The sequence below is a fragment of the Psammomys obesus genome, unplaced genomic scaffold (genome assembly GCF_907164565.1).
Source record: "Psammomys obesus unplaced genomic scaffold, mPsaObe1.curated_primary_1811, whole genome shotgun sequence".
Taxonomy (NCBI): Eukaryota; Metazoa; Chordata; class Mammalia; order Rodentia; family Muridae; genus Psammomys; species Psammomys obesus.
The window spans coordinates 8,174,115-8,190,460 of record NW_026592510.1 but is presented as its reverse complement, the minus strand read 5'-3'; the positions used below and the strand labels follow the sequence as shown (position 1 = coordinate 8,190,460).

The following is a 16,346-nucleotide window of genomic DNA, read 5'->3' as shown; positions in this document are numbered from 1 at the left end:
GGCATCCATCATGCCTGGCTTATGCGGTATATATATTTTAAGGCTAAAACTCTGTAGGCTTCTTTAGAAAATAATTATAGGAAACAGTAGGTTCTGAGTGTCTGTCTTTCTCCATACACACACACCATATAATATCACTATTCTTTATAGAAATTGTACCAAATTATCCTCCAACACACAGTTTACAGATGTACTTGTTTCCGTGTATCCTTATCAAGAGTATTCCTGTAATAAAAAACTTAAGTCTGATAGAATCAAGTATGTACCTATTAACTTTTATCGGTTTACTTGAGCTCAAAGTAGTCCAGAGAGCTTCAGAGCGGTGATGTTGGGAGAAAGAACTAGGGAGAGAAGACTTGAGCACTGGAATTGTTAGTATACTTTACAACATTAAAACATGATCTTTGACAGTTCATTCTATAACGTTTCTGTCACACTTAAGGAGTTTTTGAGTGAGATAGCTTACCTCACCACTCCAAAGGGACAAAGGCCCAGATAGTCTCCTCCTCCTGTCTATGCTCAGGCCACTATCCCAGTTCACCTCAATCTGGTGTAAAGACCTTCTCAGGCCATTTGACCTTAGACACATTCACGAATAGCAATGATACAGCAACATTATCTGCCTTGCCATTTTTCTGTGGAATTAAATCAAATCACCCCCTTAAAATTATTTTGTAAACCTTAGCTGCTACAAAAGATCACAGCAGGAGAATACAATTGGAAGCTGGCAAGTAAGGTCAAAGCTAAGAGCAATTAAAAATTAGTTAGAAATAACGAAGATTTCTCAAGATTACAGAAAGATACCCTGGTGAGGCACAGGAACACTGTGCCATCTGAAGTACAGGTGGAGCAAGCATTCTCAATGGAATTGCCACACATTTTTATTTCCTCTCTGCCACGTGTACAACTATGTCTAAAAAGTACTAGACAATCAAGTTCTTCTACAATTTTATATTGGCAAGGCAGACCTCTCTGGACCTCTTTATTTATCCAACGGTGTAACTCAGAGGATCAAGATTTCATCCACACTTTCATCTGAAAAACACTTTCTAGGTCTGCTCTGCTTACAACATTCCAGGCAAGCTGTGTTGGGTCGGGGTGCATGGTGAGACACACCGGGAAGGAGGTTGTAGGAGACTGGCTGGGCACAAAAGGCATTTCTTTAGTCAATTCCTACAAAAAGTAGCAGTGTTAGAACAATTATAGAAAATTAATTACATTGCTTGTTATAAAATCCGGATTGTTATTTTCTTTCCTTGTTTGCTGTTAATGCTGTTACTTTTAAGCCTTGGATAACTGTTTGAAAAAGGTAACCAGGAGAAATAAAAGGTAAACATGACAAGCACCCTTTCCCCTAACTTCACTTCCAATCGTTCCTTCATGCACGCCCACTCAAGAAGCTATAAGGTCAACTGCTTAAAAAAAAAAAAAAAAAAAAAAAGTAGCTGGTTTTTTTTTTAAGGTTCCAGGTCCAAAATTTAAGCACCCCCCCCAAAATTCAACACCCCGATACAGTATCTCCAGTCTGGCCCTACTCAAAAACTAAGCCCATTTCTTTTCCAGAACAGTTTACTGGGGGTGCAAAAGGCACCATCATGCCTTCGTCTAGCATTAATAACAGGTAGACTGGCAGATGGATGCAAACTGAATTACTAGATTTCGAACTCCTGAAGACTAGACTAAAGCACTTTTTGGCTACGCGGTCTAGTGGCCGAACACTGATCTTGCCTGGAAGGTAAGCTCTGTCAGGGCAGGGCATCACCAGCTCTCACTTCCAAACCGCGGCGCACAGAAAGAACCTCTCGCTACAGACCCGAACCCCAGCCTCGGAGTCGCAGAGACCCAGCGCCAGGCTCGGCCCCGGTGTCACGTGAGCACGGAGGCCCCGCTCGGTCCTCCCCCCCCGCCGCCCCGGAGGTCGCCCCAGTCGAGGGGAAGTGGAAGGCGGCCGGGCCGCCCAGGCGCTCCGGCCGTCACCGGGCCCCGGTTGCACGCTCCAGGTCGCCGGCGGGACGCACGGGGCGCTCGGCGCCCGGCCCCAGCGGCCTGCGCGGTGACGCGCGGCGGCCCGAGGGGACCGGCCGGGCGGAGCCTCGGGAGCCTGCCCGCGCCGTGCGGCGTGCTGACGCGAGCGGCGAGCGGGGCGGGCCGGCCTCGGCTCCTCCCGCCGCGGGCCCCACTGGCCGCCCGCCTCCCCCACCCTCGGCCCGTCAGCGCCCGAGACTGCGTCGCGCAGCATCGCGTCGGCCCGGCCCGGCCCGGCCCCCGGGCAGATGCCCCGAGTTGCCGCCGTCGCCGCCGCCGACTCGGCCGGTGGCGGTGTGGGAGGTGGGAACCTGGCCCGGGGCCGCCGAGCGTGACCGACGCGGCCGGGGCCGCCGGGGGGCTGTCGGGGCCGCGCGCGGACCATGTATTTCCTGAGCGGCTGGCCCAAGAGGCTGCTCTGCGCGCCGCGGAGCCCGGCCGAGGCGCCGCTCCACGTCCAGTCCGACCCGCGGAGAGCGTTCTTCGCCGTGCTGGCCCCGGCCCGCCTTAGCATCTGGTACAGCCGAGTAAGTAGGCGCCGCCGTCCCGGCTCCCCCCACCCCCCTCCCCGAGCGGCCCCTGTCCGGTCCCGACTTCTCCCGAGAGGCCTGGATCTAGTCCCGACTCTTCCCGAGCGACCCTGGTCCCGTCCTGACTCCCTCCGAACGACCACCGTCCGGTCCCGACGAACCCCGAGCGATCCCGGAACCGTCCTGATTTCCCCCGAGCGACCCCGGGCCCGTCCCGACTTCCTCCGAGCGGACCCGGTCCAGTCCCGACTTCCCCCGAATGACCCCGGCCGGGTCCCGACTTCTCCCGAGCGACCCCAGCCCGGTCCCGACTTCCCCCGAACGACCCCGGCCGGGTCCCGGCTTCTCCCGAGCGACCCCGACCGGGTCCCGACTTCCCCCGAACGACCCCAGCCCGGTCCCGACTCCCTCCGAGGGACTCCGGTCCCTTCGCGACTTCCCCGGAGCGACCCCCTGCCCTCAGCCCCTCTCGCCCTCGGCTTGGAGCCACGCGCGGGCAGAGTCTCCACAGCACCCAGTCCCCGCGTGGCGCCCACAGCCGCGCGCCAGGCCCGGAGCTCCCTGGCCGAGCCCAGACTTGCATGCCTTTCTGCCCCGGGTGCCGACGGGCCAGTCTGTTGGAACGTCCCCCAGCACTCTGGCAGCTGTGGCGCCCCCAGCTCCCCCCTGCTTTTAAAGGTCGTTGTTTTGTGGAGTTCCGGAAAGCCTGTTGGTCTTTACCCAGGGTCGCAATTTACAGTCCTGATTCCTAAAAACTTAAGAGCTGTTGCTTTGGAGTGCAGAGGTCTGGTAACTCAGCTCGGTCTCCTCCATACATCACGGACTTTTTCTTGGCTGCTCCTGGACTCCGGAGAACTGCTGGGATGGTAAAGAGCCCAGGAACTCACATTTGTCAGCGCCGCACCTGGAAATAATAAGGCTTGGAGAGAGCTTGGGGGGCAGAATTCTTTGCTTTGAGTCCTGGCTTTTTCCTCCTGGGTCTTGAGTTCGGAGTAGATAAGAGAATTAACTTGGAAAGTAAGCGGGGAGTGGGATAGCCCTGTTCGGCCATTGCTGCTTGCACGAGATCTGTCTAAAAAGCACAGAATTCTGAGTCTGAAATTGCCCTTTCCCCATTCAGAAAGACAGCACTAATCGAAGGCGGAGTGGTGGGCTCCTTGAAGAGATCGGAGGTTTGTTGACCTTGCCCTTGCTAGATAATTGCAACACTGGTTTTGATTTGGTTTAGATCTCTGCTTGTTACCATTGCAATGCCAATAATGCCCTTGATTGTCCTCACACACAGCTGTGGTAATACTGATGCTAGAGTTTACATAATTTTGGTTTCTATTTTACTATTCCATGGTCAGGCTGTAAATGAGACTGTCACTAAGTTTTGGCTGACCTAATTTTCAGAAAGGTATCAGAAAACAGCGGGCTACTAAACAGCTACAGCATCAGCAATATGATACTCCTTTCTCTGATTAATTGGGTTTTTAAATGTATGCGTTGTATATAGTTTGGTACCTAAATGAGATTTGTCTTCAACATATGTGGCAGTTGAACAACTTTTATTTAATGTTAACAGTTGATTTGGAAAGCATAATTAGAACATGAACTTTACATTGTTTTCTAAATTTAGTAGTTTCATTTGAATGTAACACTTTGTAAAACCAAACATTTTACCTTTTTTTTTTTTTTAACCTCTAACGGTACAAATCTGATTTATGTTAAATTTAGCAGGATAGGCTAGAAGCCTGTAAGCTTCCCTATATTTCCCCACCTCCCAAGAGGAACATTAAAATGTGTCTCCGTTGTCTTAGGGACATTTGCAATGTTAATAAAATCTGTTTGGATTTGGGGTTGAATGCAGTATTAGGGAATTTAAAATTACTCATTTTTAAACTCCCATTCTATACACACCTGCATTTCACAAAAGTACTTTGGTTACTACTTACCTCTGGTGTGGAAAACATAGAATTTTGCATACAAACAAACCAATGTATCACACACAGGGAAATTCAAAACTTTCCAAAAGTTAGATTTGGGGGAATATATGGGTGGTTTAGGAGCATGAAGTGAAATAAATTTCTGGACTACCTTAGTGAGGCTTCAGGACACTCTAGGTTTACATGACAGTTAAACTGAAACTCTGAGCACAAGTTTTATTGCTTAGAAAATCAGGCTTAAATGAGAATATTCTAAGGTCTGTGGCTAGGTGAGGGGGAAGACATGCTGGTCTCTGCCTGCCAAGCCGTCTCTTCTTGGGATGTATCCTATGAAAATATTCTTTTTAATTTTCTCATTTCTAAACTTTACGACACAATGTATGTTAAAATAAGTCTAGGTTACAAAATGTTAAAAGCAAAAATATCTCTAGGTAAATCAAAGAGACTATACCAGTTACACCCATAATTTAGAATGAATTGATTTAAAATGTCTTCGCTGAGAATATGGATGAGGATGTTGGTCGGTGGGTCTGTCTGTCTGTCTATCTAAGGAAGGTTGTAGTAAAGTTCCAAAGTTGAAGTGTTCAAAAGCTACTTTAGGACATTTGAAGGCAGGAAGAGAGACTCCGAAGAGAATAGAGAATAAGTAGATTTTGTTTGTTTGAAATTTTATAAGGACTCAATAAAGTAATCCTACATAGAAAAATTTAGTTTAAAAAGAGAAAACCAGCTTTGTGGAAGACATGTATGTTTAGACTCAGCTGGTTGTTAGAATGTCCAAAAAAGTTTTTGTGTATGAAATTTTGGTTGCCCATGAGACTATGGGAATATTAAACTAAAATCTCTAAAAAATAACAGTACGTTCTATGAGAAGCTTTTATAGACCTATTACAGTTACCATTATCGTGTACTAAGTTGCTATTTGGAATTCCAGTGTTTTAGAGTCATATCTGTTCAGACTAATTTTCTGGCCAAATTTGAAAGACGCATGTTAGTGCTGTTTGGACTTGCTTATGAACAAACAATTCTATAGATACTCACTTTGGTTTTGATAATTAAAGAAGCACATTTCATCAGCAAACTGGGCTTATTGCTTGGTTTTCAGTGTGACATGTTAGTAGAGGTTTGCCATTTTGACATTGTGATTCTAATTCAGAGTTCTAAAAATTAGTCCAGGGGCCAGCAAGTCTAAATAAATGGCTCAGCGGGAAAGGTGCTGCCAGCCCTGACGACCAGTAAAAGGAGAGGACAGACTCCTGCGGGCTGTTCTCGCCTTCATGCTTGTGCTGTGGCATGTGTGTTTCCACATCCACACATGCACAACTAACTAAACAAAACTAAACAAAACTAAATAATTCTGAAAACCTACTGAAGTCTAGAACAGTATTAGCTAAATTTTTTGAAGCCCTAAGTGGATGTTTTAAAAAGAGTTACAACATGGGTTGGTGACTCACCTCTATAATCCCAGCACTTGAGATTGGGAGGATGAGGCAGGGATATTGCTGTGAATTTGAGGCCAGCCTGGGCTACCTAGGCAAGTCTAGATCAGCCTGGGCTAGAGTAACACCTTATCAATGAAAGGAAGGAAGTTGGATTGAGAGGAAGGAAGAGGGAAGAGAAAAAGAAAAGAAAAGAAAGATATAGTGTATATGTTAGGGTGAGGTGGTAGAGGTAGGCCTTTATTGATGGGATCATGTATTTCTGTCAAGAGTATTGTAGAAGGATTCAGCTTGGAGGATGAAGGCGCTCCTTAAAATAAGTATTGTGCGAGATGAACTTCATTTTGTAGTATAACGGGGCCCATGGCTATTCCTTAATAGACTTCTTAACTATGAAAGTGTGTATATGTGAACCTTAAAATATTTAGGATGTTTTCATTCTGAATTAAATACATACTCATCTCAAGTTTCAGGTCACTGATATCAAATATTTATATTTCTTTCAGAAGCGTTTTTGAATACTAATTGTAAAGGATAGCATAGACAGTACATGAAAGTGATAAAGAACTTTATTATACATAGAAAACATTTTGCCCAGTGATGTGTGTTAATATGATGCATGACAGCCTTTTTTATTATGTTACTTATTTGAGATAGTTTCACTGTGTATCACTGGCTGACCTGGAACTCACCATCACACTCAGAGTTGAAAGGCTTTTGAGTTATAGGTTGCTAATAAAAAGCTGAACTTGGGAAATCATCACTGTCTTATAAATAATGTATTTAAGTAACCCTGAACAGAAACTTGCATTCCTGTTAATGTGTGCTAATAATGAAAAAGTCCTGTTAATGTGTACGTGGAAAACACAATAAGGTAGATGTCATAAGAACCAAGGTGTAAGGATATAATTAGCTACACTTCCTCAGGAAGGCTATTTAATTTTTATCTGCTTTTTTCTAACATTCCCATTTCACCCTTTCGACTCTATTCTGTGACTGCCTCCAGAGACCTTCCTTATAATTTCATATGTCTGCAAATCTTCTAGGGTTCACTTTTAAAGAGTAAAGTTCAAACTCCTTAGTTTGCTATCAGAGACACTCCTGTCCTGGAATGCTCTCTTGCCTCATCTCTGCCTATTAGCATACTACCTGTCCTTTAGCTTCCATCTTTTTCCATGACTCATCTTAAACCTATCATAACCAGAAATGTTTATTTGTTGATGAAGTACTGTTTTGGATTATTTTCCTTCTAGCTTTATTGAAGAATATATGACAAAAATTGTAAAACTGTGATGTATGATAAAATTTTTATATTCCTGTACAGTGATAGTTATATTCACGCTAATAAGCATGGCCACCATCTCACATAGTTCCTTCACGTGTGATGAAGACACTTAGGATCTACCTGAGGCTGCTGAGACTCGGTGGTTAAGAGCACTTACTGCTCTTGGAGAGGACCCAGGTTCAGCTCACACGCTGGCTGGCAACTTGTAGAACTCCAGTTTTGGAGAATCTGATGCCTTCTTTTGGTCTCCATGGGTACAGGGTTCCTGTTTGGTGTGTATAAATACATGAAAACACACACTCATACACATAAAACATCTCTTGGGCCTCTGTCCCATGTAGCACATACATGCCCCCAACACATACATTACTATTACATAATAATGAATTTAAAAGTCTGTTTCTGAGCAAATTTCAAGTATGTAATACTATTCTCTGTAGTCACTAAACTCTATATTAAGTCACAGAAATTGAATAGTCTTATAAGTATGTATTTGTATTTGACCCAGATCACCTCATTTCCCCCACTCCAACATCTGGAAATCTCTGTTATACTCTTGGTTTCTATGACTTTTATTTCTTGAGATTCTACATGTGTAGTAGCTTATGCAGTATATGCCATTCTGTGTCTGTCTTACTTTATTTAACATTATTTCATTAAAAGTTCATACATGTTGTATGAAATGTCAGGATTTCTCTTTTTTTAATACTGAATAATAGCCCATTGTATATGCACATTTCCTTTATCAGTTCATCTGTTGACAATCGCTTGGGTTGTTTCCACAGTATGGTGATTTTGAGTAATGCTGTTCTGAATATGGGCATGCAGATAACTTTTAAAATACTGATTTCAGTTCCTTTTTTGTACATGTTTGGGGTAGTACCACTTCTGGGAGATGGGGGTCACGAGTGCACACACAGATAAGTACTAAAGAAATGGGATTACAAAACTGTATGGTTTCTTTTAAAAAATTGTAAAGAATACCCCACATGGTTTTCTATAATAGTTTTACCAATTACAGTCTCACCAACATTGTATGACTTCATGATGAAAACCATACTAACAGGTATGGGGCACTACCTTCCGGCTTTCATGGGCATTTCCCTGCTAATTAGCAATGCTGGGTACCTACTGGCCTACTGGCTGTTTTGATATCTTTGCGGAAAAAAAAAAAAAAAAAGTCTGCTCAGGTCCATTGCTGATTTAAATTGTTTTTCTTTTTGCTGTTAACTTTATGGATTGCTTCAGTTTCTTGTATTTTCTCCCTTTGCATAGGTTGTCTTTTCATTTCATCGAGTGTTTCCCTTGCTGGTTGGTAGCTTTTTAGATTCATGTAGTCCCACTGTTTATTTTTGTTTTGTTTCTTTGCTTTTGGTGCCATCCAAAACTTGTTACCAAGACCATATCAAAGAGTTTTGCCTCCATTTTTATCAGGAAATTGGCTGTTTCAGACCATGTTTAATTTAAGTAAGTCTCTACTTTGCCCTTAGTTGACCTTTGTTTATGAGTGTTTTATTCTTTTCTGTTTGGATATCTAGTTTTCCTGGCACCATCTGTTGAAAAAAGGCTGTTTTAGAGTGTTTGTCAAAGATGAGGTGACTGTGTAAGGAGGTGGGAGGGGGGCATGGTTTGTAGGGATTCTCTGTCCGTTGATCACTGCTGTGCCCTGCTTTTATCCGAGGATAGGACCATACTTTGAAACCAGGTAGTATGAATGAAGCTTTCTTTTTCTCTTGATTGCTTTGACTATTTAGTTTTTTGTGTTCTGTATGAATTTTAAGATTGTTTAGTAAATTTCTCTGAAAATATTGTTGGAATTTTAATAGAGATTGTTATTGATAGTTTGTACATTAAACAGTATCAATTCATCATCCATGAACATACGATATCTTTCCATTTGTGTCATGCTCATTGTCATCTGGTTAAATTTATATACTATTTTCCTTCTGGATGCTGTATATAAATAGGATTGCTTTCTTATGTTCGTTTTCAGTTTGATTTTGGTGTATAGAAACATAATAGTTTTTATAACCTTTTGTATCTTGTAACCTTACTAACTTTGTGTATTTTTTAGTTGTGGAATCTTTAGGATTTTCTGTATTGTATTTCTTCCTCGGGCTTCTGCTTTGTACTGTAAATTTTGCACATAATGCTTCATTTTTAAAACTAAATTTAAAGCTTTTTAGGCAGCAGAACCGTCTCACTTCATACTAGCCAGGGAGCCTTGAACACAGGACAAGCCTATAAATTCTGGCTACTTAAGAGGTTGAGGCAGGATAATTACTACCTTTCAAGGAAGGCTACTTTCTGAGTTTTGCCCACATTAGCTTGCTTTTTGGCTTTGCAATATTATTTCTTAGATTTTTCTTGTTTAAAAGAAAGTTGGTTTCATTAGAAATTTTTGCCATTACCTGAAGTCATTTCATGGTAAAGAATTTTTATGTATTTTTTACTTTTCTGTTTTTAATAGTGCAGGCTGTCACCTAAACCTCACTTTTATTTAATCATTGCTTTACTTTTAGACTATCACTACAATTTATTATTATTTGGCCAGTGTTCTGTCTATGAATCTTATGTGATTAGAAAGTATTTAGAAACCACAAATAACCAAAAATATTTGTTATATATAGTACAAAAGGCTGAAAAATCATTGTTGTATCTGAGATCCTCTGGAAGCTAGTTCTATGTTGTATAGCTCTTTTGCTTAAACATTACTTTTTAAAAAAATTTCCTATAATCAATGCATAAGTCCGGCCATTTCTCTGTAGTCTTGGGTGCCCCTTGAACTTTGGTTGATGGTCCTTCTTTGGGTACTACGTACCCAGATTCTTTAAAATGTTCCATTGAAGTCTTTCTTGGCTGTGTTTTCCATTATTTTATTACCTGGAGCCGTCATACTACCAAGGATGATAGGAATATGAAAATAGTTGAGAAACTGAAGCGCTGTTTAGTTTTTGCTCACAATTTGTTTGTGTACTACACTGTCTCCCTGGATTACCATTTACATATATTCTGTTTTTCCAGAGTAGGCTATATACTTTATAAAATTAGAATTTTGATCTAGTTTTTATTATGTCACACCTTGTTAACCTTTGGTAGGTATTGACTGAAATCTTTGTGCTTTTATTTTTAAAAATGAACCTATTTTTTAAAGCAGATTTAGGTTTTCAACAAAATTGAGTAGCAAGAACAGAGAATGCTCATGTATAGCCTGCTCCTCCCCCAACGATTCCCCTTCCTATCAGCATCTCTCACATGAGGTGTATTTGCTACAACCATTGACCCCACACCGACTGGTGATAATTATAGGACTTAGGGCTCCCTCTTGGCACCCTGTATTCTGTGGGTTTTGAGAAATGTGTAACATTCTAGTATGTGTTAGTCAGCTTTTTGTTACTGCTCCAAAATATCTGAGATGATGCTTAAAGAGTCACCGTTTTAGAAGTTTCAGGCCATGGTCAGAAGGCTTGTTGCTTTGTGGTCTGTAGAGAAATAGCACATGATGAGAATACATGGCAGAGGAAGCCACTCCCCTCATGGCAGCCCAGAAGGGGAAGAAGGGGCAGAGAGGAGGGACCAGTCTCCCAGTGCCTTTTTCAAGGGCATGTTCCTAATTTCATTTCTTGGGAACCCCTTTTCTAAATGTTCTACCTATCAACAGCACCAGGTTCCGTGAACCAAGCCTAAAATACATGGGTCTTTGGGGGACATTTATAACCCAGACTTTAACATGTATGCTGCAGTAAGTAATCCTCAGTGCTCTACCTACTCATTTTCTTCTTCCAGCCCTGACGATCCCTTTTTTAAAATAACAAAAACAAAAAAATCTCCTGCCTGTCTTTTTCCAAGTGTCGTATAATTGCAACTGTGTAGGATTTACCTTTTCCAGCAATAATGCATTTAAGACTTCTCCATGCTTTTCATGTCTTCATGTCTGAATCTGCTGTAGTTAATCGATTACTGAAGGGATATCATGGTTACTTTGAAGTTTTGGCAATACTGATGAAGGTACTATTATGTTTGTGTTCTACTTTTGTTATTGCTGCCATTTTTAAACAGGGCCTTTCTTACTGTGTAGCCTAAGCTAGTCTCAAGCTCACTGTAACCCAGGCTGGCTGAAAATTTGTGACCTCTTGCCTCAGCCTCCTAAGCTAGGGGCCACCACAGTCAGGTTTTTAAACTGTCTTTTGTGTGAATACTTTTTTAGCTCACTTGGATAAGTAATGAGTACATGCTACCTTATATGATTAGTGTGTTTGGTTGTGTAAGGCAGTACAAGTTGTGTAAATTGGCTGTATGGCTTTGAATTTTCAACAGCAAAGAATGTTGTTGACTATCTTGTGGAAAGACTGTTTTCCATTTGTATCTCTTGCCTGGGGATTGTTGATCTTCAATGAATTTTAAGTTTGTGTATTTTCTATAGCAGCTCTTTATTAGGTATTTACAAAATTTCTTCATTCTGTGCTCTCTGTCCTCATTCTCTTGATAGCATTCTCACAGAACAGTTTTTTATTTTAATGAATTATGAATCATTTGCTCTAGATATTGCACTTTTGGAGGAAGTCATTGCTGTGTCTGAGGTCATCAAGGTTTTTTATTATGTTATATTCCAGGAATTTTACACTTTACACATATGATTTTGATTTATTTTGAATTCTTGAGAATTGTGGAAGGTATGCATCTTGATGAACTTTTGCTAATCAATTTCTATTTATTGTAGCCCTTTATTGTCCTTTGCTTTTCGACAAGGATCAGTTGACTATGTGAGTCTGTTTCTAGGCTCTTTGTTCTGTTTCTTTGCTCAATTTGTCTATTTTTTTCTGCCTGTTTACTGTATTATTATAGTGATAGCTTTAACTTAGCATTAACACTCCAACATTCGTCACCACTCTTTGTTTTGAAACTCTTCATCTAAAGCTTAGAGTTAATTTGTTGGCATTCCCCAAATAGCTCCTGGGGGCATTTGAGCTCGGATCACATTGACTCTGTAGATCAAACTAAGAAGAATCGCTATCCTCACAGTATTGACCTCTTCTGTCCTTTAATATGGACCATTTGCTTATTTGATATCTTTCATTAGTATTTTGGAAATATTTCTTATGTACATAATTCTATTAGATTCATAACACTAAATGTTTCATTTGGGATAATGCAGTATAAATAGAAACATGGTTTTTATTATAACTCATACTTTTTATTATTGGAATATATGAAAATGATCAACTCTTGTGTATTAATATTTTGTCTTGTAACCTTGCTATCACTGCTTATTTATTTCAGAATTTGCTGTTGGTTCTTTCAAACTTTGCACATGCCACTGTTATCTGTGAATAAAGACAGTTTACTGTCTCCCTTCCCAATATGTGTACCTTTATTTTCTTTCTTTGTCTTATGGCCTTTGTTAGGAATTGTGGTACTTTCTTGAATAGTAGTGAATGCATCCTTGCCTGTTCCTCAGGTGAGAAAGCTTGGAGTTTCTCATTACTGAGTATAACCATAGGTGTGGTATTTTTGTAGCTGGTTATTAGCAAGTTGGAGTTCTCTGAATGAATGTTACACCTGTTAAAATGCTTTTTTTTTTTTTTTTTTTTTTTTTTTTGGCCTTTATTGATGTCATTATTTTTTTTTCTTCCTTAGTCTCTTTAATTGGCTTTTGAATGTTAAGGCCAGCCTTGAATGCCTGGGACATAGTCCACTTGGTCCTGGCACATGGGTCCTTGTTAGATTTAATTTGGTAATACTTTGTTCAGAGATTTTACATCTAAGTTCTTGAGAGATTTTGATCTGTTGGTTTTGGTTTTCATATAGTAGTTTTGTCTGGTTTTGGTAGGATAATGTTAGACTCACAAAATGAATTAGGAATTATCTTTTACCCGCTGTCACCTCTGTCTTAGGGAAGGTTATAGAGAAATGATATAATTTCTTCATTAAATATTTGGCTTAATTCACCTATGAACATATCTGGGCATGGTTCTATTTTGAAAACTTACTAATTATTGGTTCAGTTTATCATAATCAGTATATGATATGAAAGAAAAAGCAGCTTGCTTTTCTTTGTTAACTTGCATGAATTATTGAAGGTGGATGATCTGATATTAGATTATGTAACAGCTTAAAATATTTCTAGTGTATTCGATAAGTAATGTTTACATTTTGCTTATATGTGTTTCTATGATATGCTCCTAAAATAAAATATACCTATTTTCTTCCAGCCTAGTGTGTTAATTGTAACATATAAGGAGCCGGCTAAATCATCCACTCAGTTTGGATCTTACAAACAAGCAGAATGGAGGCCAGATAGTACCATGATAGCCGTGTCAGTAAGTATATCTTTCAAATTATTATTATTTGCTTAAGAAATTATAAAGTTGCATTTAACTGAGATTTCCAATATGATTTCACTTTAGTCCTTCATACACGAAGTATCTCTTGTGATATAAAGCTATACTGGTTTCCAATATGATTTCATTTCAGACCTTGGCACACGTAGTATCTTTTGTGGTATAAAGCTGTGCTGGCCACTGATATGATCTCGTTTCAGCCCCTCACACACAGTATCTTCTGAGATACAAAGCTGTGCTGCTCTCTGATTTGATCTCATTTCAGCCCTTCACACACACACTATCAGAATTCTGAGATAAAAGGCTGTGCTGGTCTCTGTGGGCCTGTGCTATCCTACTTCCCTCTTGCAGCCACTGCATCTTCGTTTTTAACTCTACTCCATTCTGACATCTCAGACCAACATTTGTGTCCCACTCTTTGTAATCTTTTGAGCCACCCCGTCCCCTAGCCCACAGACAATGTATGTTGGAGAATTAAGAAAATAAGTCAGAACTTAGATTTCATTTCCTGTACCTGCCCCTCCATCATGGAGATCAAACTGGAGTCTTGTGCATGCTGGCAAGTGCTCAGCCACTGAATTATACCACTGTGCACCTGTACACTTACTGTTCTCTTAACTATTATATTAGCTCATCTGTCTGCTTGTTTCCAGTCTCTTTCTAGTCTGTGCTAAATCTTGTTCACTGGGCTGCCATTTGAAAATGTTCCAGAATGCCAAAAGCACTAAGTAGTTCTGTACTTCTTGTAGCAGAGCTATCGACTTCACAGCCACATAACAAATCCTGTTGTATATAATCTATAAATTACACATAGATTGTACAGATTTAAATGAGCAAAGCAAATCAAAATACAATATTCTGTTTTGCTTAAAAATGTATATATATGTACATATATAGGAATACATATGTATGTACGCACATACACACACATATATATACATTTCAGTGTCCATAAATAATGTTTTTTTGGAACACAAAACCGCTCACTTATTTATGTATTGTCTGACAACAGATTTGAGTAGCGCTGACAACATGTGTGATGTTCTCGATGTTTTCTTGTGCAGCACACTATAGATTGTTATAGCTATATTGCATATCAAGTGCTACACATACTGTGATATTTTATGTCATTCCTATTATAAATATTATTTATTACTACTACATACTTATATCAAAAGAACAGAAGAAAAAATTATGTCATTAAATTAATACATTCATGTCTAGATTTTTTTATTGTTGAATGAAGTAAAAAAATAAAGTGAGTTTTTCTATAGTTAATTCTAAAAGAATACAGAATATGTATTATTACCAGACTAAATACTCATCATAGTTGTAACTCATTGAAACTAATAGAAAAATTAGGAAAAAAAAAAACCACTTTATTATTTCAGATCTTGAAAGTATATTCACTTTGAAAGGGGCGTGGAGAAGATGAGGGAGGAAGGGTGGGATTGGGAAGGAATGAGGAAGGGGGCTACGGCTAGGATACAAAGTAAATAACCTGTGATTAATATAAAAAATAAATTAATTATTTAAAAAAAGCTACATTATTTTAAAAATGTGTGTGCTAAAGTGAGAAAAAAAAGAAAGTATATTCAAAGTAAAATTGCTCTATTGTTTAAATATGTGTTTTATTTTTTTACGTATATAGTGTTTTGTCTATGTGCCATGTATTGCCTGGTGCCAGTGGAGGTCAGGAATAGTCATTGGATTCCCTGGAACTGGAGCTACCGGTAGTTGTGAGCCATGATGTAGCACTACGAGTGGAACCTGGGCTCTGCAAGAGTAACAAGTGCCCTTAACCACTGAGCCATCTCTGCAGCCCCAATTGCTCAATTCCTGATGAATTACCATATTCTGTAGTAATTTACAGAATTTGTTACAGTTATTTGAAGCTCTGTTACAGTTTATTTGAAGGGCCAATGCTGAGTGTAAAAAAGCTGAAAATTGCTCTGTATGCTTAGCCTGTGTAGAATATCTCTAGATTCATAAAATGATTAAAGAATTTGAGAAACTATTAATTTAGTACAAAATGAAGTAGTCTCCACTAAGATGGACATTAATTGAAAGCAAACATAACATATAAAGCAGAAAAGAACATAGTTGAATAGATAACGAGGCATGTGAAATTCAGACTTTTAAAGCCCATGATTGTTTTGGGTTTTTCTCAAAGATAAGAGCTGAATGTCTTTACTAGTCTTACACGAGGCCTTAATGGTGGTGAAGGTTTGTTAGAAAACTTTTTAGCTTTTGACTAAAATTAACATTTTTCTCAACTTAGAGAGCCACCTTCTGCTAATTGATAGTCACTGAATGGCTTTGGGAAACAGCTGTTTTTGTGTGTGCTGGGATTAAGCCTAGGGCAACACACGTGCCAGTCACTCTGTCACTGACTTATATTCCTAGCATGGAAAGTAGCTTCTCATACAGATAAACATTGCATTCAGGCTAACACTGTAAAGTAAACAGGCTTCATCTAGGAAACTGGTACGTTGTGCAGTAACTTCAGTGATAACTAGTAAAATTGTTTGAGTCATAAGTAGTGTCAGACTGCTTTTAATACTTATGCTTTCAAAAGTCAGAAAAGAAAAATCTATATCCCACATGGAATTAGCAGGAAATTAATTTTCTGCGTTCATATCACAGTCCAAATAGCATTCTTACAACCTTGATAGAAATGCAAAGAAAAGTTTTTGTAATTTTTTTTTTTTTTTTAGTTGTGCAAAAGAGAAACTTTACTGTTCATTGGATCACACACCTATAATCCCAGCACTTGGGAGGCTAAGGATCGATTGTTG

The 16,346-nt window shown here is 39.9% G+C and overlaps 1 protein-coding gene across 3 annotated transcripts in view; it reads left to right on the top strand.

The window, feature by feature from the left end:
* The first annotated feature begins 2,220 nt into the window (after positions 1-2,220).
* Ric1 (RIC1 homolog, RAB6A GEF complex partner 1) overlaps positions 2,221-16,346 on the top strand; it is an 89,358-nt gene continuing 75,232 nt past the window's right edge. For all 3 annotated transcript variants that reach the window (XM_055614117.1, XM_055614116.1, XM_055614115.1), the window contains exons 1-2: positions 2,221-2,552; positions 13,420-13,527. In XM_055614117.1, coding sequence (XP_055470092.1) covers positions 2,409-2,552; positions 13,420-13,527 — 252 coding nt within the window. In that variant the 5' untranslated portion in view covers positions 2,221-2,408. The remainder of the gene's footprint in view (positions 2,553-13,419; positions 13,528-16,346) is intronic.